Here is a 23,417-nt window from a genome sequence, read left to right on the forward strand (position 1 = left end):
AGCGAGTGGTATAAGCGAGAGCAGGACGGCTTCATCTGATGATGCGCAGGATTAAGAAGCTGCCAGAGCGGGAGAGCGCATAAGAAGACAAGCGTAAACGGCCAGTTGCATTGGACTCAAGCCACGCAGCTTTCAAAGCAAGGCTGAAGACTCTTCAAACAGTGAAGGCAGACGCGGTAAGGCAACAAAGCGGGGTGGAAGGTAAAGAACGGTCAAGAAAGGGCAAAGACTGGCGTGGCGTGCTGCGGCGGGCCGAAGGCCAGCGATAAAGGGGAAGGAGATGTGCCATGGCAACTGCAGGCTTTCGATAGCCTACCCTGCAAGATGGTCCGAAGGGGACACAGGAGCCTCAGGTGGTGCAGGGGGTCGATGCTCACCGTTCGCCTATAGGTCGAGGGCATGCGGGCGTGCAGGGCGGGGTTGCCGGGGGCAAACTGCCAGCTGCACGCGCACAACACCATGCATCAGCGCCATGGCCGGTCGTATTTCTGCCGTTCTCTGCTCTTTTTATAGCCTTCGGCGGCCGGAGAGCCAAGCTCGGAACGGGACCGTGAAGAGAATGGCAGATCAATCGGGTCTTTGCTCAGACCCGGCACTGCTGCGTACGTGACGTCGCGCCTCCAGACGAGGCTGTCCAGACTGAGATGGGCGGCGCACAAAAAGCATTGGCGCGAAATCATGCGAGCGTTCCAGACAAGGCCGAGTCGCAGCGGAGTGGTTGGCCGAGGAGGGGGGGGCAGCCGTCTGCCTACTTCTTTGCTTCCAGCAGGCTCCCGTCTGGGCAAGTGGCCAGCGCCATCCATCCCCTCGTCCACCCGTCAGCCTCCCAGTTCGTCGAATTCGCGTCTCCTAGTCGTCGAGCGACTGCGCGTGGATGCAGTGACGAAGCAGCGGTTCCACAGCCGTGCGGTTTGCTGGCACTGTGCGGTGGCAGCAGGGCGCAGAGGGCAAGGAGCCCGGCTGGCGCTCAGAAGGAAGGCCGGCAAGGCTGATCGAAAATGGCGGAGAGTCAGTGCTGCACGGGCGGCCCGACGATGCAACCGTGTGGTGCCTCTGTGCAGCGTGCAGGATGGCACCCGAGGCGCTGCCTACATATTGCGGGATGCGGCCGGGGCTCATGGGCTTCTGGCGCCGATGCTGATCGTCGTCCTGCTGTCGCTCCCGCCCGTTGTCGTCGCTGCTGTGCCGCTCGCTGAAGAGGATTGAAGAGAAGCGGCGGCGATGAAGATGCGCGCGTTGCTTTTGCTCGTCACAGCCGCCGTTGCGCGGGCCCTTGACCGTGACCAATCGCCTGCAAGGGCCCCTGTTCCGCGAGGTGAGCTCCCCCACGTTGCAGCTATCCGCTCACTTCCATGTTTTCCTTCTGTTTGACAATTCCCTTCGACTGACCCGGTGAAGACGCCCTCAACGACGCTTGCGAGACCGTCTACGTCACCATCAATGCCTGTTACACCAGCACAACCACCACCGCCTTGTCCCCGAGCTACACCGAGCCCGTCCCGTGCACGACTCACTCGACCAACACCACGGACAGCCATGGAAGCACAACTGCCCCATCCACTGGAATCCCATCGTTCACCACAGCCTCGACTACAAAGACTTCGAAATCACGTCACACGAGCTCAGAGAGCTGCACTACCTCATCAGCACATCATAACTCCACCTATATCTCAGAATGGACCAGCACATACCCAAACGACAGCTCCTCCCACTCCCCGCGCCCTTCGACCGGCCGTCATTCCACCCAGTCGCCGTCTTCCAGGTAAGGGATATCCTGGCCTTATTAAATGCGGCCCGCTGAAACGCCGTGTTTTGCCAGACACGGAATCGAGACAACGAAGGAACACGGTTCCACCTCCACTATCAATACGTCTTACAGCCACAGCACTGTTTCAAACCCTAGCGAAGTGCCCTGCTGCGGTCCGGAAGGTGGTCACCGCCGATGTCCACAGGGAGAATGTTGTTCCAAGAGCGGATACTGGTAAGCCACTCTATCGCATGCAATAATGACAGAATACTGAAGATGCACCAGTGGCTCAGGTCCAGCTTTCTGCGGTGGTGGCTGTCAGTCTTCTTGGGGGAGGTGCGACATCGACTACGGCGATACGATGGACCCGCCAAGTGCTCTTTCCAATTCCACAGCGTCAGATGAAGGGAAGCGAGCGAAGAGAAACGAGTTGGGCTCCGATGCCTTCGACGTCTTCACAAGCCTGGAGTATATCACCGAAGGAAATAAGGTGAGAACAAGTACATGCACTCAGACTCACTGGCGTACCAGCAGAACTACTACGACAACCACTACCAAACACAGTCACACTTCGTCAACCACGAGAGTGAGCTCAAAGAGTACTACGACAGCCACAGTCTACATCTCGATGTGTTTCCCGTCCAGTACGCCGGTTAGCACCTCTAGTACGAAGCCAATTCCGCCTTCCATCTCTACTGCCTCCATCATTCCATCTTCTACGTCGGAACCAAATTCGAGCGTGAATACGAGTTCTACAGTAGTTCCTTCACACTCATACAGCACCCCATATACCCATACGACGCTCGCAAACGCTACAACCCCGTGCTCGGAGTCCACAGCCAAGCCTCCTACTTCTTCTTCAAGCAAGCCGACCCACCATCATTCGTCAAACCCGACGATCAGCACCTCTACATTGACATCGAATGCGACGACTTTGACGCCTTCAATCATAACTACGACAACCACTGTGACCCAGTCAGTCATCACAACAAGCATAACGACCTGGCCAATCACTCCGACAATCACTACGACTCAGCCAGTCACTACAACAACCACTGCGACTCAGCCAGTCACTACAACAACCACTACGACCCAGCCCTTCACCACAACAGCCACGACAACCGCAACAATCATATCTACTCCTCCAACGTCTTCAAAACCTACTACATCCTCGACAACATTTCTACTTCCTTCAACGCCCACTACAACTACAACCACGACCGAGAAGACGACTACTACCTTCATCCCAACTACATCCAGCGTAGTCACCATTCCGAGTTCCACGGTACCACCAGTTATTTCACCAACTTCCTTGAAGACGTCCACATCGAGCAATCCCGTTATCAGCATATCAACATCAAGCATATCCACTTCAAGCATATTCACGCCTACCACGTCCGTCTCAATCGAACCCTCGTCGAGCGAACCCACAACCACGTCAACAATTACCATATCGAGCCCATCGAGCACACCGAGCACAGTCAAATCAAGCACTACTACAGCGACATTGACTTCATCAAGTTTTATTCCATCATCATCTGTTCCATCCATATCCACTTCTGAAACGTTTCCATCAGGCTCTACTCCTATTTCAACTACCTCCTTTCCAGTTTCTACATCGTCAACTACAAACTCACCGTCATCTTCCCTAAATCCACCCTCATCTTCGACCGAAAATTCTCCAACCCCGTACATCCCGAGCATCTCCTCAACAAACACAATCTTCATAAGCCCGAAGCCTACCAATACTATCCCAACAGCCTCCATAAGTACTTCGATTCCGACAAGTACCGCCTCAACGACCTTGACCACCTCTTCTACCATCTGGCCCCCCACCACCCATACAATCCCCAAACCGCCGTCTTCGTCATCTACAACCTTTACGCCTGCCATGACACAAGCCACAACTAGTTCGACGGCCATACCTTCTAGCACGGGTCCAGCTACGATTTCGAACACATCGCCTGCTACAGTTTCTACCAGAACCCCTCCCACCATCCCTATCACAATCCCTACCACAGAGCCACCACCACCAACAACAATGCTCTCTACGAGCTTTTTTCCTCCAACAGAAGTTTCCACATCTCGCCCTTCAACAAGCGTACTATCAACAACGACCCGTCCAACAACAACACCTACGACATCGAGTCCGGCATCATCAACATTACCAACGATACCAACGATACCAACCTCACTTCTTCCTACACCGTCTCCAAGCAGCTCTTCTTTAAGAAACCCACCCACTTCGGTTGATACCTTCCACCCAACACCTCCGCTTTCAAGCACTCCAGTAGCACCTCCAACGGGGTTCACACCGCCCGTCCCCCCGTTTCCATCACATGGCTCCAGCAGCTACGTTTCTCCATCACAGATTCATCCAAGCACCCCCAAGGAGACTGTTTCAAGCGGAACTGTGCCACCGACCATTTCGAAGCCAGCCTCATCGCTCGATACCAGTACAGCTTCCAGCGGCCACTCTGTCCCATCTGTCACTGTAACATCATCCACGTGGATTACGTCTTTCACATCTGCCCTCCCATCATCGAGCACCTGCAACCCGGGGAGATGCAAACTGAAAGCAGCAACATTCGAATTCTCGCTATGGGAAGGGGAGTCCGACTGGACACTGCCACTCTCGACCGGCACCCCAGTAACCACAGTATCAGGCTTCGTAAAGTGAGTCCACATCGCCCTTCTAACGTCCAACACAGCGGCTAACACCAAAACCACAGCATATGGCCAAGCATCTACCTCGGCCTGAAAGGCCTCTCGCGCGAAATCCCCTGCGGCACCACCACCCGCACCATCAACGAAGCCGACACGCGCGTCGCCTTCGACCCCACCGAAATCAGCACCATCACCTGGACCAGCACCGTCATCAACGCCACCACCACCCTCGCCGACCGCACCCAGGGCGACTGGACCATCCTCTGGAACCACACCGCCGTCCCCATGACCTGGTCCGACCTGGCATCCTGCACGGGCGCCGCCGCCGCCGCCGCCGCCGCGTACTCTTTCCCCGCGGATCCGACGTCTTCGCTCGTCGTGCCGTCGTACCCGTCCGCCGCGCTGACGGCGACGCCGTACCCGCACGACCCGTGCCGGCCGCTGCTCGCGATGCCGACGCGCGTGAGCGCGCTGCGGCCGGAGTGGACGACGTGTTTTCCCGACGCGGAGGACGGCGCGTTCGACCCGCCGTGGACGCTGGAGCGGGATGGTGGGCTGAATGTCCCGACGGTGAAGGCGACCAAGACGAGCGTGGCGGTGCAGAGTGTCGTCGCGACGGGGCTGTCGTCGTCGTCGTCGCGGGAGGATGGAGCGACAACCGTCGTTGAGACGACTGAGGGGGGGAGTCGGACGGAGCGGGGTGGGACGAGTGGGGTGGCGAGGACGACGACGACGGCGGATACGGCGGCGGCGAGTGGGAAGGAGTCGACGCGTGGGGAGGGGTCGAGTGGGTCTGAGACGAGGTCGGCGAAGACTGGTAGTGCGGTGAAGACGTCGACGGTCAAGACGTCGACCAAGACGTCGACCAAGACGTCGACCAAGACGACGGGTAAGAGCAGCTCGCGCTCCGCGTCGAGGACTTTGAGTACCGCTGCGGCGACAACTGCTGCTGGGTCCGCTACACGACCGGAGGGGTGGAGGGCCGGTGCCATGTTGGGGGGTGTGGGAATGGCGGCGGTGCTGCTGCTGTGAGCGGCACATGGGCATGGAAACAATAGGGATAGCGTACACCGCGGTTTTTCCTTTGCAGAGCTTATGCCTTTATGTTAATCACTAATGACGCGTGTGAGAGGTAATGAAAAACATGTGGATTGGAGAGGTGAAGTGCGTGTCCAGGCGCATGCTCCCGTGCACCGAGACAAGAATCTACCGGCCAGACAATTCGATCCTACACGGGTTCTTGTAAAGTCTGGATCCTGACCGTGCAAGATTAAATCCCAATACGTAGAAACAATCTTTTAGTTTATAATCTTATTCCGCACATCGATGCACACAGCAGGCTGAGGTTTGTCCAGTGTCCATGCCCCAGCACCAGTGCGCTCGTAGGCCATCTCACATAAACACCGCGGCCCACGGGGATCATTTGGAAAATAATCATTCCTCACAGTAACAGCGTGTGGTACGCAGCTGTATTCGCTAGCTGTAGCTTCTCTATCAGTGTTTTTCTCGCCAGTGAAGCGCGCGCGCGGGCAGCCATAGCAACCAACCCCATAGCAACCAAACCCACAAAACCATCACCACCAACCACCCCCGTGCGCCCTCTCTCCCTCCCTCGCAGATTCCCGAACCTTCTCTTCCTCCCCAATCCAGCCTAGCGCCCCAACCCGGTCAGCTGCCGCCCTCCGGCCCTCCGGCCCTCCGGCGCCTCTTATAAACCCCCCCGGCCCGCCTCCTCTCCTCTTCTTCTTTTCTTCTTCATACTTACCTACTCGGGGCATTTTCTTGATCACGAAGAAGAAGAGCCTGCCGGCCCTCTCCGCATTGCACCGCGCCGAGAGTGCGCTGGCATGCAGTGGCTTCGGCTATGGCACCGGGACAATTTTTGATGGCGAGCCCTCTGTGGGAAATTTTACTTGCTTTCGTTGATGCGCTGGCACTTGGTGCCGGACGTTGAGGAAGGTGATGCGGTGCGCTTTTTGTTCTTTTGATCTAAGCTGCGAGCGCGCGCTGGGTCAGTGTGTGGTAGTAGGGTGGCCGTGGCGATGGCCTCCGTCGTTTCGGTGCGGCAGCGCCCGCGGCGGAAGCTGTCGCGGGCGGCCATGCGGTGAAGCGGTTGAATCTGGGAGCTGGTGAGGCGGGCGGGTGCTGCGACGGCGTGGTCGTCGTGTTGTGCGCTGCGCGCGTGCGCTTGACTGCGGTTTCTATTCGCTGTAGTCGAGACAGGAGTCGCGCGGCGCATGCGTTTGCAGCGAGATGTTTACACGGAATTAGCTGCTTCACGTCTACTGTGCGTGGGGTAGGCTCTGCCAATGAGGTGGTGTCGCGCTACTCGCGATGACCCTCCGTCTTGGTGTTGACCGCCGCTCTGCGCAGCATGCGACCGCGCAGCCTCGGGAACCTTCGCGATGGAATGGCGCGCTGCTACAGCTGCTACAACGTCTCTGCATCGTGAAAGTATGCCACAGCTGTGTCGGGGGCGCGACTGCGACAGCACTTCGACATCCTCTTCTTCAACAGCTGCAGTGCAACCCGCGCGTTTTCGGAACACCTCAACAGAACTCTCATGCCGTTTGCTCGATCGTTTCGATGGCACGCCTACGACTGACAGCCGAAAGATGTCCAGCACTGATAGCTTCTCAAGCTGCCGGACAACAGCCTCGAGCCTCGGACCCACGCCCACATGCGTTTCGGTACCGTCATCCGCCGGCACGAACCGCTTCCTTCCAATGCTGAAACATGCTTTCTAGCATAGACGTCTCGCCGAACCACCGCGCTCGCCTGCCATGATTTTGCCTTTCCGCCGCCAGCGCAGCGCCGTACTTGTACGAACGCGAGTCCTCGAAGAGGAGCAGAAACGATGGAAATCCCGAGAGCTTCATGGTTCCGTCCACCGTTCATATCAAGTCTGAAGCTTTTCCGACCTACGATTGGGGCGGCTCTCAAATATCGTATGGCGGGACTGAGTACCCTACAGACTTGGAAGGATGGCAACACCAAGAGATGCAGATCAAGCTCTATGAAGTACGGGAGACAACCGCCTTCCTTCACGAGCAGGGCTCCTGATGCCGACAACTGTCGCTTGCTAAATAAAGTCATCCTCTGGCCTCTTTCCACACCATCCAGTCTTCGAAGGATTATCCGTAGAGCCAGCCGTATGCACTCACCAACGTCATCCAAACATCGTCCTCTTTGCTTCCCCCCCTCCCCCTCCCTCCCAACCAAAACAAAAAGTATCATCTCCTCCCCGCCCATCAACCTCCTCCTCCCTCACGCCGCCGCCTCCCCCTCCTCCCCCTCCTTCCCCCCCTCCTTCCCCCCCTCCTCCGGCCTCTGCCCATACGCGACATAAAAGTTCAAAATCATATGCACATCCTTCCTCCTCATATCCTCCCTACACTTGGCCACGAACACCCTCACCTCATCCGCCTCCCACCCCAGCACGCGCGTAAAAACCGCCAACACAAACGCCTCCAGCCCCTCAAACGTCTGCACCCAATTCCACGCCCCCACCCTCTTCAAGACCGGATCCCGCGCCCACGCCCCGACCGGCAACTTGCACAGCCTCTCCCTCACCCCCACAAACCCCGCGTCGCGCATCCACCCCGCCAACCGCGGGCCCGGCGACACGGTCCGCCCGATGCGCTCGCACCCCTCGACGAGCAGGTCGGCGAGGCGCGTCATGTTGGATCCTTGGGCGGGCACGCTGCCGTCGTCGGCGTAGTAGCGCATCTCGTAGTCGGAGAACTCGGCCCAGCCGCCGGGGAGGGTCGCGGAAAAGGATTGCTGCATCAGCCGCGGCCAGCAGCTGATGGAGCCGGCGAGGTAGCGGCAGTGGATGAGGTCGAAGCGGGGGCGGTCGGCGGGCCAGGTCGATTCGGCGTCGTCGACTTCGAAGCGGACGTTGGGGGGGACTTTTGTGTGTGGGGGGGTTTGTTAGGCGGTTGGTTGGTTGGTTGGTGAGGGGGGGAAAGGGGGGGAGGGGAGGGTGGGAAGGTGGTGCGATGGAGGAAGCTGGATGACGGCGGAAGGGCTTGGGGGTTTGGGGATGCGGGGGGTTGGAGGCGGTTGGAGCGGATCGGGTCGGATTGGACTCACCCCAGTGCGGTTGGATGGGAGACAGGTCGTTGCCGATGATCTCGGCGTCGGGATACGCGTCGCCGGCCTCGATGGCCCAGATACCGGTGCTGCGGTCCGTCAGCGATGGTGTGTGGGACGGGAGGTATGGGAAGCGGGGATCCGGCTTCTCTCACCCGCGAGGCGTATGCGAGCGGTTCCCTGTCCCCCGTGGAAGAGATGCGAAAAGGGGGGGACGGATTGTGTGGATTGGCCCAGAATAAGCTACACGTACCCGGTGCCGACGTCGAGGATGCGCTTTGGCGGGGCGGATAGCGGGGCGAGGAACAGTTTGCCGTCCTTAGCAAGCATCTGCATTTGGTGCACCATGTCCAGCCGGTCCTGCTCTTTGTCGTCGTTGGGGAAATGGTAGGCGCCCTCGCGGTAGGCATGGAAGCGGCGACCGTGCTCAATCTTGTAGTCCTGGACCGACGACGCCAGCGACGTCGAGTAGCTTTCCCTAAGGCAGGGTTAGCAAGGTAACTGGGGGCTCATGGGTGTCGTTCCACTCACATGTCGGACCCCGTGGCCGAGTCGCTGTCGAGCGAACTATCGACCTCGAGGACGGGCTCGGCAGCAGGGTCAGTCATGGCGCAGTTTGAAAAGAGCGGCGGAGCTGGTAAGAGGAAGAAGTGCAGCCGAGTGGCGGGGTTCCGGGAACGACTGATGAAAGGCAGGCCGGGAGGGTGAAGAGTGCGGGGGCTTGTGTGACGACCGGGCAACGGACAGAAAGATGTGATGAATGCCGGGCCGGTCCACTAATCAGCTCATGCCGGGCCACGAGGCCGAAGAGGGGCGAAAGGGAATGATCCCAGAAACGGCAGCTACCGCGAGTGCGGCGGACCTTGTGGACCTTGTGTTGAAACAAGATGCTTGGGGTTCATCGCCATTAGCAGCGTAAAGGTCCGAAGTCCGAGCAGCCAATTAGCTACGGACGAGACAAAAGCGGAACTTGTGGGTATCCAGACGTAGGCGACGCACGACGCGGCCGGTTGCCAAAGCGGGGGATTTGCCCATCGGCCTGGGTCGTGCGTGCGGAAGAAAGACTGGGTCGAACGAAGCCGTTTCGATCGGGCCAAGAAACCAATCCTAGCATGAGTTGGGTTGGCCTGAGGGGAAAGATCATGCGAGCGTCAGTGGGCGAAGATGTCGGTGAACTGGAGGAGGTACTACGTAGAAGGTAGTGGGCATGCAGTCCCGCTAAATTAGACCTCGCAACGGGCCGCGCCACTGGCTCCACCACCCGAACTTCCGCATCGCCCCCAGCTCCTGATGTACTACTGTCGAGAGGCGACAACTCCACAATCTTCCTTTTCTCACGGCTCGAGCCAGAATCTTGTTGTAGCTTGGTCAAGGAACAAGCAAAATAGACAGATTTGGTACCCGCCTGGTAGCATATGGGGTGTTTGAAAGCCGCCATGGGCGGGTAGTCTGCATCGAGCATTCAAGTTAGAGGCCCTGGTTCATTGGCCATTGGTCTTGTACAGCGCATCAGGGATGCCAACTGTGTAGACAGGGCGAGTTAAAGAATCCAATCACAGCCGTCGCAATGTCGGGACTCATTGAAGCTGTCTGGAGAACTTCTGTTATCTTATATGGTGTATCACATGGGTTTACATCGATTCACATACTTTGTTTTTGGAGTAATATAGCTATTTCTCGGCGAAACTTCTTGCGATAAGCTACCCCGGATGTCCGCTCGATACGCTTCTCTTCCTTGAATCCGCCTTGCATTCTCTAACCATCAGAACCTGCTTCATGTTCGATTCTCAGCCTCTTAGTGTCATCCATGACCGAACGATAGTGTGGGTATATCCTCCTCTGTTATCAGGCAACGAAGAATTAAAAGCAACCTCCCCCATCCATAAATCAAACGCGCAAGAAAAAGACGTTTCGACAAGCGACCGTGGGGTATATCCGCCATGCAGCAATAAGTTCTTCAATCTCCATCCACGCCCCATCTTTTTTCGTCACTTCGTCATCGTGATCCATTCTTCCCGCCGAGAAGAGAATCCGCGCAAGCGACCGTGATTGAGGTTGGGTATATCCGTTATGCGCTCCAGAGCAAACAAAAGCGAGAGGTAGAAGGGAAAAAAAGAGGCGAAGTCGGAATGCCGAGGAGACAAGCCCGAGTATCGAAAGAAGAAGAAGAGGATGAAGTCGACTGGTTCGTGGATTGAAGTTCGACTTTCGAAAAGGTGGGCTGCTCGATCAAGACTGCTCGCGCAGGACGGTTTGGCGAACTGGTCCTTGGCCATCGGCACAGATGCAGTTGCTGTAAGGAATGTCGTCAGCGTGCGGCCGAATTGGGAAATGAAAAGAAAGAAACTGTTTGGTCTTGTCCATCCCATGTTGCTTTTGTCGAGGTGAAGTGAAGTGAGGAACATGGAACACATTTGGTGGGCAGCAGCAACCCCGACAAAGGAAAAGTGAAAGGACAAGAGCACAGCTGCTTCCGTATATCGTCGGAAACAAATGAATAACAATGCAAGCGAAATGGCGGGGATGAAGGAAGAGTTGTTGCACACTCACCCGTTCGCGTCACATCTGCCCGTCAGTCCGGCAGCCAGCTGACCGCACTGGGCATCGCATGCGCCAGTGCCTGCAGCAGGGCACAGGATGGGATCCAGCAGGTCGCGCGTGTAGTCAATTTGGCCCTTGACGGCGCGCGGGAGGTTGCGCAGGGGCGGAAGCGCGGTGGGCATGGGGAGAGCAGCGGTGAGAGCGGTGAAGAAGAAGAGCAGCGCTGCGAGAGCGCGTGCGACGTCGAAGGAGCGCATCTTGTATGCGTGTCGAGCGATGCGATATGCGCGGAAGGGCGGCTGACAGGGATTCGGCGACTGCGATGCACTGCGCGGATGTAGGGAACCGGGTGTGACGAGGTGCGGGAGAAGAGGGGAAGAGGTGTGTCGAAGCGCGAAGAAAATGGGGTGAAGAGGGCGGCCGAGTCAGTTGGTGGCGAGGATGCGGAGGATCTACAGGCACGGCCGGGGGGATGGGCGGGATGTGTGAAGGTGAGGTGGCTCTTTATCGGCGTGTTAAGCAGCGCCCGCTTTAGTACCTCTCCTCTTAGCCGGCGATGCACCAAAGGATGTCGGGGTCATGCCATCCAGCTGGCCAAGGGCTTGGGGAACCCCTTCTAGCTAGCTGGGAACCCCGCCTTTTGGTGTCGAGACTCGCGCTCCCGCGGCGTATGACCCTTACTCTGCCCTCTAGCCTGCTTCGGCCGCCTTCTAGGCCGGAAGCAGGCGGGCTCGCACGCGATGACAGAGCCAAACGAGCTCTTGGATGACGGCGGCCGAGGCTGCTGGCCTGGGCCACTGCCACATGGTCGCAGTCCTCTCCTCCGCCGTGACTCTTGGAGAGCGGCTGTGCTGTCTCTTGACAGTGAGGGGCAACATGACAGCTGCAGCAGCACCACGCTCGAGCAGCTGCACCATGCAGACCGTGAGGAAGCAAGCAGCATGCTCGATGGCGATCTGGAGGGCTGGGTGGTTCTCTCTGATCGGGCCGGCGCAAGACTCATCGCCGGGTCGCAGCGTGGCGGATGGCGTATCGGATGGCGTAGCGGATCCATCGTCATCATCGTCATCTAATTTTATCGTGTTGGTCTGCTTGACTCGAGACCGCAGCACTGCTCGATGAGAGCGGACGGACTAGGTAGGGCTGCAGGCTGCTCTTGACAGAAACCACCGGACAGGCTAAAACGGGACGACCGCAGCAGAGTGATGATGGGCGATGATAGGTGATGGCGGGTGATGATTGGTGATGACGGTCGAGGGAAGCTGAAGCCACCGTCTGGCCTCGTCGCCGGCCAGAATCACATCACATCGTGCAGCCAACAAAACCTCGCATCTCTCCCACGACCACGTCCACGGTGAAACAACCCGCCAGATCAAATAATGCCCGCCGCCCTTGTCTGCCCTAGGCCTGCGCGCGCCGACGGTGAGCGAGCTGAGAGCCCTACGTTTCCTTTGTCTCTCTAGCGGAGAAAGCCAGCCAACCGCGGCCATGCCAAGCGCCAGCTGCAGCTCCATCTCGAATCACGCAGCCGCGCAGCTGCAGCCGCCCGCGCCCGCCCGCCTGCGACGCAACACTGCCACGGCACGCTCGACGCAAGGAAACCGCCGACTCAACCCTACGCCCAGGACCGGAGGACCGAGACGAAGCGGGGACTCGTTTCCAAGGCATGCATCCATGTCCAAGGCCACGGCCCGAGAAGGCAGCCAGGAGGCCGCCGGGGTCGCCGCCTGCAAGGCTGATGATCAGTGAGGGCGTGGCTCGTGGCTCGTGGCCTGGCGACGAGCCAAACTTCATCAATGCTCCACGGTTCCCCGGCCGTTCTTTATACCTGGGCTGGTGTCACTCAGATCACGCCGCCGCTGGCGCCCGGCCTTCGCCGTGGGTTCATCCAGCATCCAGCTGCATACAGCCTGTGGCAGCCTGTCAGCCTTATCTCATGCAGCCCCCACCGGCCTCGCCGCGTCCGCACCCACGCTAGCGCCATTCCGCCATGCACAGTGACTCCCCCGCCTGGCTTCCCCAACGGGCGAGGGCGGCCGTTGCGGGCGCGAGCAGGCACGCAGGCGGTGACGGAGCCTCGCCATCCCTGCCCATCATCAGCCCTATCGCCATGGCCGACCTGATTTCCGAGCTGCATGCTGCGCCCGCCTGGTGCCTGGGGAGAAGGGCGGGCGTGCCACAGATGGCGTCAACCGGGCCTCGCGCGCGCTCGCACTGCTCGCACTGCTCGGGCGTGCTTCTATAAAACCGCGTGGCCCCCAAATGCCACGGCCTGGACCAAACCCCCCTGGCCGCAAAGGGCATCTCACCGTTCCACCGCCGGCAAACTCTATAACATCCTCAACGGGCAGGTACCGCGACAGCCGCACCTCCTCCACCTCCCAAATCATGGTTGGTGTGCCCAAGAGCAAAGGCTGTGCCACTTGCAGGTCGAGGAAGATCCGCGTAAGTCTCTCCTCACTCGCCGCTAAGCCTGCCGCATGCGTACTCATCCCGCGAGCGAGAGAACAGTGCGACGAGACCTGGCCCGTCTGCCAGCAATGCCGCCGCAGCCGTCGCGAGTGTCCCGGCCCATCCAACCCGCACGGGAAGTTCATGGACGAAGGCCCCCGCCAGCGCGCCCGCGGCAACACCGCCGTGCCCAATGACCCTGCTCGTGCTCCTCCCCCCTTCCGCCCTCTGCCGCAGGAAGAGAGCCATGTCCAACCCACGCCGTGCACCGACATCGAGACCGTCCGCACCAAGTTGACCACGAGCGGGGCCATGTTCACCACCATGAAGATCGTCAGCGACGAGCCGCACAACGCCCTCGCAGCCCGGTTCCCGCCAGCGAAACACCATTCCACATCGCCGCCGGATGCCCGAGGCGCAAGGAAGCAGCTGCAGCGCCAAAAGGCCGTCTTCGGCCGCCTGCCGCAGACCCTCCCCCTGTCAGGCGTTGACATGTTGACATTCAGGCTCGTGGCCACGCTCAACGAAGCCGGGCCCTCGAACCAGATCAAGCTGTTCGGCCCATTCATAGGCGAGGTGCCCCGGCGGCTGGGCTCGACAACGGCATTGAACGACGCGGCCGCCTGCCTGACCACCACCCACGACGCCATCATCCGCAAGCACAGCAAAACCAGCATCAACCCGCAGCTGTACGCCAAAGCCCTCAAGAGCCTCTACGCCGCCATCCAGGACCCGGTCCAGGTGAAGTCGACGTCGACACTCTGCGCCACCGTTCTCTTGGCAATCACCGAGGCCTACGTAAGTATCCCTGTCCCGCCAACGCCTGCAATGTGACTAATCGGCGCCCTTCCCGTCCGTCCAGGCCACCGGAATCTGCGGCACAAACCGCAATTTCATCACCCATCTGGGCGGCGCGGCCCGCATCCTCGAGCTCAGGGGCCCCAAAGAATTCCAGAACCCTTCCTCATTCGAGCGAGCTCTGCTGCGAGCCGTTACCGTGGGCGTGGTAAGACTCCCTCCCTCCCCCCCACTCAACCCGCATTCCCCCGGCCCCTCCCCGCTTCTGGCCTGGCTTCGGAAAACGGCCGCTGACCACCAATGGCATATGTATGCAGGGCCTCGACGCCATGTTCACGGGCAAAGAAGACATCCTGGCCACGCGCGAATGGCAGGCCGTCGCGTTCGACACGACGGGCGTCGCGGAGCCGCGCGCCTCCATGTTCAGAATCTCCCGCACCCTCTCGCTGCTCCCCTCGCTGACGCGCGACGTGCGCGCCTTCCTCGCCTGCCCGTCCGGGCCGTCGGCATCCTCCTCCTCCTCGACCGTCCGGCTCTCGCTCCTCCGCCGCGCCGAAAGCCTCCACAAGATGCTCGACCGGGTCAAGCCCTACATCGACGCCACGCTGGCCGACCCCCAGCGCGTGCGGCGCGTGGCCGCCGCGCCCGAGCACGCGCACCTCTGGCCCGAGGCGTACCGCTTCGCCGACCCCGGCGTCGCGTTTGTGCTGTGGTTCTTTTGGAACATGCGCATGATCACGTCGAGCATCATCATCGGCCTGCACCGGCACCGCCATGGACACGGGCAATCCCCCTCGCCTTCCCCCACCGCCGCCGCCTCCTCGCCAACAGCGACAACAACAACAACATCACCACCGCATTCGTCTTCGTCATCATCATCGTCACAACCGCCGTGTAGCAGCAGCAGCAGCAGCAACCACCGCCGCGTCGCCGCCCTCGAGCGCGACATCCACGCCATGGCCCGCGCCGTCTGCATGAGCTGGGAGCACGCCCGCGCCGTGCGGCCCCTCGGCGCCATGTACATCGACGTCGGCCTCATCGTCGCGCACAGCGTCTACTCCGCGAGCCCCGCGCGCCGCCGTTGGGTGCGCGCCGCGCTGGAGGAGTTGACTGAGGGGAGCGGCGAGGACGAGGGTAGCTGGTCGGCGGAGCGGGTGGGGTGGTTGGCGAGGTGGTTCACGGCGGGGTGTGTGGATTATGTTGGCGGTGGGGGTGGTGAGGGGGAGGGGGAGGGGGAGGATGGATGTGGGGGCTGGGGGGGGGGTGATGGGGGCTGGGAGGTTGGGGGTGCTGTTGAGCTGGCGATGGAGGAGGTGGTGGTGGTGGAAGAGGGGGAGGAGCAGCAGCAGCAGCAACACCGGCTGCTGCTGCGGCGCGAAACGACGGCGTCGACGACGACAACAACGTCTTCGGAGTCATCGTCGTCGTCGTCGTGGGACGAGTGGGCGTTTACCGCTGCCGCCGGCGATCAGGACTTTGTCGACTGGGACGTCGGCGGTGTGACGAGTGCCGCCGACGACATGTCTTTCGGCGCAGCAGACAGCACGCGTGCCGAGCCCATCGCTTCGGCCTCGACGACGGACACCGTTACCGGCGCTGCTGGTACGGCTGCAGCCGTTGGGGGCGGCGGTGGTGGCAGCGGCGCGTGGAGTCCGGACTCGCTGGCGTCGTCGTTGGCGGATACGGACAGCTTCCTCGTGTTGCAGCCGATGGGCGTGAGGGTGCGGTGGCCTACGACGACGACGACGATGAACAACAACGGCAGGGCCTATGGATTTGACCGTTTCAACGCGTTTGGCAGTGCGCCGCTGAACAGCCGGTCGTTTGTTGCGTAAAGAGAAAGGACAGACAGGGAGGTTTGAGGGGTTTCCAGTTTCCTTTGCCCTGTCTGATAAAAGGGGGTGCTCTTTTTTGATCTTCACTGATGCACGCACAATTTGTCCTCGCTGGTACGATGGAACTGTTGTCATTTTTGGTTGGAAGCGCTCAGGATTTTATTTTGTTTTAGCTCTGTTTTCTTCGTTCTTTCCATCTTCTTTGCTACAGTAATTTTGTACGAGTAAGTTTGGACCTTCACAGCGCCGATGTCTTGGGGAAAATGAAACCCGCCCTTCTTGCTGCTGCTGTTTCTCTTGTTCCCTGACTTCTTTTTGGTGGGCTCGTGCATTTCCGTGTTCGTACTACCTGCCTAGTGATTCTCGAATAAAAGATTGGTCTACAATATAGTTTGCGCTTAGTAGCCGTGTGAGCTGGGTTCCGTTGGGGGTCTTGGAGCATATCTAAAGTTCAGTCTTCTGCGCGTTTTGCCTGGACAGGGAATCTACTTGAGGATTGCCGAGTAGCGTCCTTATACCGCGGCAGATGAGATTATTTCGAAATATTCATGATGATTCTTCACGTAAATGATGTGACTGCACATAATGAAAATCATGCAAAGCTATAAGCCTTGCATGGATAGTAATAGGAAGAACACTTGCTCACTTATTCAGTAGAATCGTATAAAAATAGAATGCTGATGTTTTCTCCTCGTGCTTGAGCTCACTTGGACCTGATCTTGTGGAATTACTCTATTATGCCTATCAACTACCATCCTCTATGCCGCTCATCAAAACGAGGACTTGGCAACAATTTCCCCAAGGCCAAAGTGGCAGGAAAAATTGACGCTGCCTGAGGCGACGTCGGACTGCGTTTATACAGAGGAGCATCAGACGGCTCCATCCGGTGCTATAACCGTCGCAATACTCCAACCAAACGGCATTGCGTTACTGCGTGAGCAGACTTGAACATGTCTAAGCGATCGCCTTTTCGATGCCTAGCGAAAGGTGCGGGTGCTCGAAAAGCCCTTTTCGCCGGAGCGCATTCGCACCGAGCCGATTCCTCAGCGATGCCTGGCCGCCGTCTTTCGTACCAGTCTCAGTCAGTTCGATGCGTGTGAGTGGAGAGTTTCCCCTAGACCATACTCCCAATGCTCGCTCACTCGCCCCTCACACCGCAACCGCAGCACCCTCCGCCTCAAACGCCCTCCCACCCGGCGGCTTCGTCGGCGGCCCCTCCATCCCCACGCTCTTCATATCCTCCAACAACTCCCTCACATGCTCCACCCTCTTCTCATTGCTCTTCCACCGCACCGCCTGGCTATAAAACAGCAAATCCCACGCGGGGACCGGAATCCCTTGCAGCACGCCCTCCACATTCATCTTCGCGCGCTTATACGCCTTCCACAGCTCCAGCCGGACGACGGGCCGCGTCCTCGGCTCCGTCGCGAGATACGCGTGCCTCAGACAATTGTTCAACCTTTCCACGGCATCCCCCGCGCCGGGCACCCGCAACGCCTCCAGCTGCGCCCGCACGCGTTCCGGGTCCGCCTCGCTCAGCATCTCGACCTCCGCCTCCTTCCCCATCGTCATCGCGTCGTCCAGTCCGTCCGACGACGACGATGCTGATGATCGCTCCAGCGCCCGCAACCGGATCAGCGTCGCGTCGAGGTCGCCGTCGCCGTGCTCCAGCTCCGCGACTTCGCGCTCCAGCCGCGAGATCTTCTTCCACAGGGCTTCGGCGGCGCGTTCGTCGGATTCGAGGCGCGCGCGGCTGACGGGGCGCGGGGCGGAGCGGCCGATCTCCGAGATGTCTTGTTCGAAGAAGCGGATGGTGGGTTGTTCGGGCGAGGAGGAGGGGCGCTTGAGGGAGAGGGGGTCGGCGGGGTCGAGGAGGGGGCTGTTGCTGCTGTTGCTGTCTGGGGAGGTGGTGGCGTCGTCGAAGGCGGAGTGCGTTGCTGGGTGTGGTGGTGGTGTGGTGCGGGTGGTTCGTGTTGGACGGCGGCGCGGGGGTGCGCGGGCGCTGGGGCGGGATGTTATGCTGCGGGTGGTGGGGGTGGTGGTGAGGCGGAGCTGGAGGAGCGGCCGGCGTGGTAGGAGTCGGGAAGCCATTGGGAGGGGATAAGGAGCGGAAGTGGCGGAGAGAGCGAGGTTTTGGTGTTGAATGGGCTGAAGAAATTATTATCTCGGCGAGCGAGTGACGTTGTTAGCACAGAAGTGGTTGCCGCGCCCATGACTAAGCGGCGTGCTTCTCTTTCTGGCCTGTGGCAGCAATGTCAACTCGACTTGGCTACATTGTTGCAGATGACAAGCAAGCTGTCGAGGCGAGTTTCCAGACCCAGGCATTGCTATTTCGTCTTGGTTATACATGCACGAATAAGCCAATGCCTCGATGCACAACGTAGCTCTCCCTTCTACACGCCGGGCATTGCACTCGGTTTACCAGACAAGTGATGTACGTTAATAGACGTCTCCCCACAACGCTTGACGAACTTGGTAGTTGCAGACAACGATATAAGGCGGGAATTTCAATGGTGAGGGAATGGTTCCCACGGGTCTCTTGCATTTATGTAGCTCTCGACCGCACAATAAGAGCTAGCGGACGGAAACGGGGTCTATCCGTCGAGGTTAGCGCCCGGTGGAAACTCCGCCCTTTCTCCAATCATCTTCGACATCGCCGTAAATAGACAGCAAATGTAAGCTTGCAATGGCTCGCAATCGATAGTGGAAAGCTTGTGCTGATACGTGAGCACGATTGCAATAATAGTAATGGCGAATTGCGGCATTTCTGGCACGTAATATTAGAGAAGAGCTTCAGCGCAGGCGGCTCGGACTTCATCCCTTCAGCCACGAAGTCTAGGGCGCAGTAGCCTAGAGTCTGAAAGTCACCATGACCGGACGATCTGACGACCGGAGCGCCACTTTCATCAAAGTGCTTGGAGCCCGCGGGGACTGTGCGACAGGTGTTTTATTTGGATAGGCGTGACGATGCAAAGGTGTGCGATGACGATGCGGTGAGAGCCAGGGCCGGCGAGGGGATCAGGCACAACAGCCACAGACGACGGCGGGGCGAAGTGGGGCTGCCAGCGGAACTGCGGCACTGGCACCTCATCCAACAGCTTGCACATGTCGAAACTTGCTCAACCCTCCATGCAGCCTGCCTGCCTGCCTGCTCATCACGCACTCAGGGTCTCGATCACGCATTGGCGCATCGCACCCTCCACGACGCCCCTTCCCTGCCTGCCAAACAGGGTCCCGCCAGCAAGCAGCTCCAGCCCCAACCCAGCACCGCTGGTGGCTCGTATTGGATCAATCAGCTTAGCCGCCGACATGGAGTCGAAGAATGGCCGAATACCCGGCCGCCGAGCCCAGGGTCGCTGCTCCAGGTGTGCATTCGCGCGTCTCCGTGGCCTACCAACGCTTGGCTGTGAAACTGGCTGGTGCCGGCATCCGGTGGTCGAGGAATGGGAGCCACGGAGCTGGTCTGATGGGCGGCCCGCAACCAGCCGCGGAGCTGCGCTGGCAATCCCGGCGGTTCTGGAAAGGATGAAAATAGGCTCGTCATTCCCCACAGCGGCGTGAGGCTGATACAAGATGTGGGGTCCACGTTCTGGATTCGCATTGGACCAGCGCAGCCCATGCTGAGCAAGGCGCAGCATCCAGAGGCTGGGAGCTTCTGCGAGCTCGACGGAGCTTCACGGGTTGCCGCCGTGCCCGCCGTGCCCGCCTTGCCCGCCAGACACGCGCCTGGAACGCAGTGGCAAGGTGGAGCCCCGTGCTTGCTGGGCCCATGATGATGGCGTCAGCGGGGTTGCCGGCCGGTGCCAGTCTGTGTCTCAGAAGCTTCATGCCCTGTCGGGAAAGAGGGGCACGGCGACCCTGAGGAGCTGCCACCTCGGTGGGCTTGTGCTCGCCGGTGCTGCGAGTGCCTACATAAAGCCGTCCCCAGCTCGTCCTCCTCCTCCTCCCTTTCTTCTCCATCTCCAGCTTCACCCACCAACAACCACTTCCAATCAACCATCCATCCCCACACACTCTGACACCATGTCTTTCCACCTTTCCGCCGAGGACATCCGCATCGACGACAACCACATCCTCCGTGCCCGCCTCCGCACCGAGGGTGGCGAGTGGAGGGACGCCGAGATCGACCTCAACCACCACCTGGGCAACCAGGACGGTAGGTCTGCCCCTGGTGGCAGCCGTCGACAGTGCTGACACAGCCCAGGCACGATCCACTGGGACGGCCGCGACTTCTCGCACTCTGCCGAGAACGTCACCTTCTCCATCGAGGGTGGCGGCGAGGTTCCCGTCCTGCGCACCTACCTCCGCTCCATCCACGGCGAGGAGTTCGCCCGCGATGTCAACCTCGCCGAGCGCATCCAGAACCACGATGGCCATTTCGTCTACGGTAGGGAAGCCCCTCGCAGCTGGGCATTGAAGAAGAAGGCTAACGCGTGCCCCGCAGTCTAAACGCCCGACGTGCTCCCGCCATGGCCGAACCGGAGGGCTGAGAGATGCTGCATTCGGCGGTTGATGACAACGGGGGAAGGATTGCATTCGTGTTCTGGAAAACGACATGAAATGGGGTCCGAGGGCTCAGGTGTCTGGCATAGCCTAGTCCGCATCAAACGAAACAACATTGGAATTCTGCAGCTGCGCCGCTCTTGTGACATGGTTGCCACGTTCTGTGAACAGCGCCGCACGGTACTCTCGTTGCGCAGGCGCGCCAACTCCCTCAGGCGCCGAGGGAGGGGCAGCTCATGAAGATGGTGCCTTCCAGATCGGTGTCGTAATACTTGGCCGTCTCCCTAAAGCCGTGTCTGGCGTACAGCTTCAGCGCCCCCTGCATGCGCGGGAGCGTGTCGAGGAGGACCTCGTCGTAGCCCTGCTCCCTCGCGACTTCCATGGCCCGCTCGACCAGCGCGTTGCCGACGCCGAGCGACCGTCCCGTTGGCAGGACGTACAGCCGCTTGAACTCGCCAACGCGGTGCTGCCGGCCGGATTGCCGCATCGACGATGCCTCGCCCTGCAGTCTAAAAGCTTCGACAGCGTCCGTCACGTCGCGCAGGGCGATGCAGCCGACAGCTTGTCGCTGCCCCTCGTCGTCGTCGTCGTCATCGTCGTCGGCGGCGGCAGTGCTCAGGTATGCCAGCAGTATCTCGCCACCCCTCTCGGGCGCGTATTTGCCCGGCAGCGACGCCAGCTCGGCCTCGAAGGACTGGAAGGACAGGTCGATGTCCAGCCACGTGGCGTAGTCGCGGAAGAGGTCGGCCGTCGCGCGAAGCTCGTCGGGCGTGCGGGCGGCGCGCACCGTGAACGACGGCCTCAGCGAGCTGCCGCTGGGCGACGGTGCCGCCGGGGTTGAAGCGGGGGCGGGCGAGGCCGCGGGGTCGGGGATGGAGGAGGAGGAGGACGAGAAGGCCATTGTGTTGTTGCTCTGACGCGTGGGGTTGGAACACGTTGTTGTTACATGCTGAATCTTTTTTTTTTCTGTCGGTGATGCTAGGGATCACAGTAAGCAGACAGCTCCAACCTCGGCTTCCCTTGAAGCACTTCTATTCACGCACTATAACTCCTTGACCGAGTCAGCCAGCGAGATTGATCGACCACACCTTGACGTTTCTTGCAGCAGACCAGCGGGAATGATCCAGGAAGCTCTGGCCAATCACGTCTCCAGCGCTCGACTCGTGCATCTTTCGTCCCTCACGCCCCCAAGGCCCCCGCCAGCATCACAACAACAGGAAGCAAGTCGTGAAAGGCTGGGCTGAGGTGTTTGTTACAAAAATCAAGATTGGCGTATCCCTTCACCTTCATTCACTCTTGCATTCTTCGTCGTGGCAATTCTTCGTGCTCCCTTCATTCCCCAGCTTCATTCACCAAAGCGGCTAGTTCTTATCGCACGAATCTTACCATCGACTGAACCTAGGAATTGAGTGACAACATCTTTGATCCGTCATCGAGCTTGGCCGCGTCAGCTATGGCCCCTCGCCGCCTGGTATCAGGAAGAAGGTCCTGGTTCCGGACATGTCTGTGGTACAACCAAGATTCTCAAGGCTGTTCTGGAATCAATCGAATTTGACCTCTTCCGCAACAGCCGGCCATCGAGACTTGACGGCTGCGGTTGTAGAGCTCAGAGGCCGCGTAAGCCTCAGGTATATCAGTCCTGGGTGCTGCCCTCGTTGAAGCTTGTCAGGCCCACGCACTGAACCAGACAAGTTGCACACACCACTTCTTCAACACCCACTATGCTCGTTTCCAACATCGCTTGTGTGGTCGCCTTTGTGGCTACGGCGGTGGCTTCCCCCGCTTCCAACCTGCCGACAGGTATGATACATTACCGCCATGCCACCAAGACCATTGCCATTTATTCGCCTCGAGATCTTGTTAACACGGGTAGCTCAGGTCATGCCAGTAGCCCAGGGCGTTTCCAATCTACCACCAGAGCCACAATCGAACGACCCTCTCGCCCCATCCAGGAATCATCTCGTACCGCTCATCCGTTCTTTGCCGCCACCTCCTCTGTTGGAGGCGCGTCCCGCCACCGCCAAGCTCCTCAAGCTTCTCACCTCTCATGCCCTGCAATCATTTGCAAGGACCTGATCAACTCATGCGGAGTCAGATACGGAGGGTACGTCGTTGAGGACCAAGTACATGAACAGAAGATAACTAATCATTTTAGATGCCATGACTCCTGTCGGGGCAATGTCAAATACATCGATCCTGGCTGCCCCAGGAACCATACCGTCGCTTTGTAACCAGCTTCAGCCAGGTCTTGCCTATGGATAGCTTCTCCAGTGGCTGCTAGCCCCTTCGTAACCAGCTTCAGCCGGGTCTTGCCTGTGGATAGCTTCTCAAGTGGTTACTAGCCCCTCATTTTTATTTTCTCTATACTGTTTTAGTATCCCTTAACAGAAAATCGATAAAATGTTTCCAAAATGCCAGTTGATGAGTGTTATGCCTTCTTTGTGCTGTCATTGTGAGAAATATCCCGGGCGTTCACGGCAGGAAGCATGTCTTCGTCAACCATTGCTTGAATCAGCCTGAGCCTGATTTCCAAAATCTCTTCGACAAGTCGATTGCGGATATCAAGCGGCAAGATTTCAATATAGGCATCGATCGTCTCTTGTGTAACGTTGACTCTCTGGTGTAGTTGCTTAGTTGTTGATACATAATGGCAGCTCTCGCACAACGTCATTGTTCATCAACACCGAACTGGCAATGGGACAACTGCTCAACACACGACCTTTATAAATGTAGCTTCGTCTCTTGCAATGATTTCCGCACACACCTTTGGCCCCAATTTG

The 23,417-nt window shown here is 59.1% G+C and overlaps 7 protein-coding genes across 7 annotated transcripts; 3 read left to right on the top strand and 4 right to left on the bottom strand.

Moving 5' to 3' along the window:
• Positions 1-1,675: 1,675 nt before the first annotated feature.
• On the top strand, positions 1,676-5,446 carry BKCO1_3000013 (sarcoplasmic reticulum histidine-rich calcium-binding; the record flags this gene model as incomplete). Its single annotated transcript, XM_020273890.1, has 10 exons — positions 1,676-1,762; positions 1,930-1,981; positions 2,033-2,083; positions 2,143-2,237; positions 2,279-2,391; positions 2,506-3,267; positions 3,325-3,657; positions 3,721-3,995; positions 4,042-4,423; positions 4,480-5,446. 10 exons carry the CDS (start codon positions 1,676-1,678, stop codon positions 5,444-5,446), a joined length of 3,117 nt encoding a protein of 1,038 aa, XP_020129714.1.
• A 2,235-nt stretch (positions 5,447-7,681) lies between these two features.
• Positions 7,682-9,117, bottom strand: BKCO1_3000014 (methyltransferase type 11; the record flags this gene model as incomplete). The annotated part of the gene is made up of 4 exons (XM_020273891.1): positions 7,682-8,325; positions 8,510-8,598; positions 8,763-8,987; positions 9,041-9,117. 4 exons carry the CDS (start codon positions 9,115-9,117, stop codon positions 7,682-7,684), a joined length of 1,035 nt encoding a protein of 344 aa, XP_020129721.1.
• A 1,621-nt stretch (positions 9,118-10,738) lies between these two features.
• On the bottom strand, positions 10,739-11,307 carry BKCO1_3000015 (uncharacterized protein; the record flags this gene model as incomplete). Its single annotated transcript, XM_020273892.1, has 2 exons — positions 10,739-10,802; positions 11,060-11,307. The coding sequence occupies 2 exons, from the start codon at positions 11,305-11,307 to the stop codon at positions 10,739-10,741; spliced, it is 312 nt and encodes a 103-aa protein (XP_020129720.1).
• A 2,131-nt stretch (positions 11,308-13,438) lies between these two features.
• Positions 13,439-16,134, top strand: BKCO1_3000016 (zn 2cys6 transcription factor protein; the record flags this gene model as incomplete). The annotated part of the gene is made up of 3 exons (XM_020273893.1): positions 13,439-14,299; positions 14,364-14,507; positions 14,617-16,134. The coding sequence occupies 3 exons, from the start codon at positions 13,439-13,441 to the stop codon at positions 16,132-16,134; spliced, it is 2,523 nt and encodes an 840-aa protein (XP_020129719.1).
• Positions 16,135-17,283: 1,149 nt separating this feature from the next.
• On the bottom strand, positions 17,284-18,225 carry BKCO1_3000017 (uncharacterized protein; the record flags this gene model as incomplete). The annotated part of the gene is made up of 1 exon (XM_020273894.1): positions 17,284-18,225. The coding sequence occupies one exon, from the start codon at positions 18,223-18,225 to the stop codon at positions 17,284-17,286; it is 942 nt and encodes a 313-aa protein (XP_020129718.1).
• A 1,932-nt stretch (positions 18,226-20,157) lies between these two features.
• Positions 20,158-20,583, top strand: BKCO1_3000018 (cyanovirin-n family protein; the record flags this gene model as incomplete). Its single annotated transcript, XM_020273895.1, has 2 exons — positions 20,158-20,290; positions 20,339-20,583. 2 exons carry the CDS (start codon positions 20,158-20,160, stop codon positions 20,581-20,583), a joined length of 378 nt encoding a protein of 125 aa, XP_020129723.1.
• Positions 20,584-20,848: 265 nt separating this feature from the next.
• On the bottom strand, positions 20,849-21,538 carry BKCO1_3000019 (acetyltransferase; the record flags this gene model as incomplete). The annotated part of the gene is made up of 1 exon (XM_020273896.1): positions 20,849-21,538. The coding sequence occupies one exon, from the start codon at positions 21,536-21,538 to the stop codon at positions 20,849-20,851; it is 690 nt and encodes a 229-aa protein (XP_020129722.1).
• Positions 21,539-23,417: the final 1,879 nt, after the last annotated feature.

This window comes from Diplodia corticola, assembly GCF_001883845.1.
Source record: "Diplodia corticola strain CBS 112549 chromosome Unknown scaffold30, whole genome shotgun sequence".
NCBI lineage: Eukaryota > Fungi > Ascomycota > Dothideomycetes > Botryosphaeriales > Botryosphaeriaceae > Diplodia > Diplodia corticola.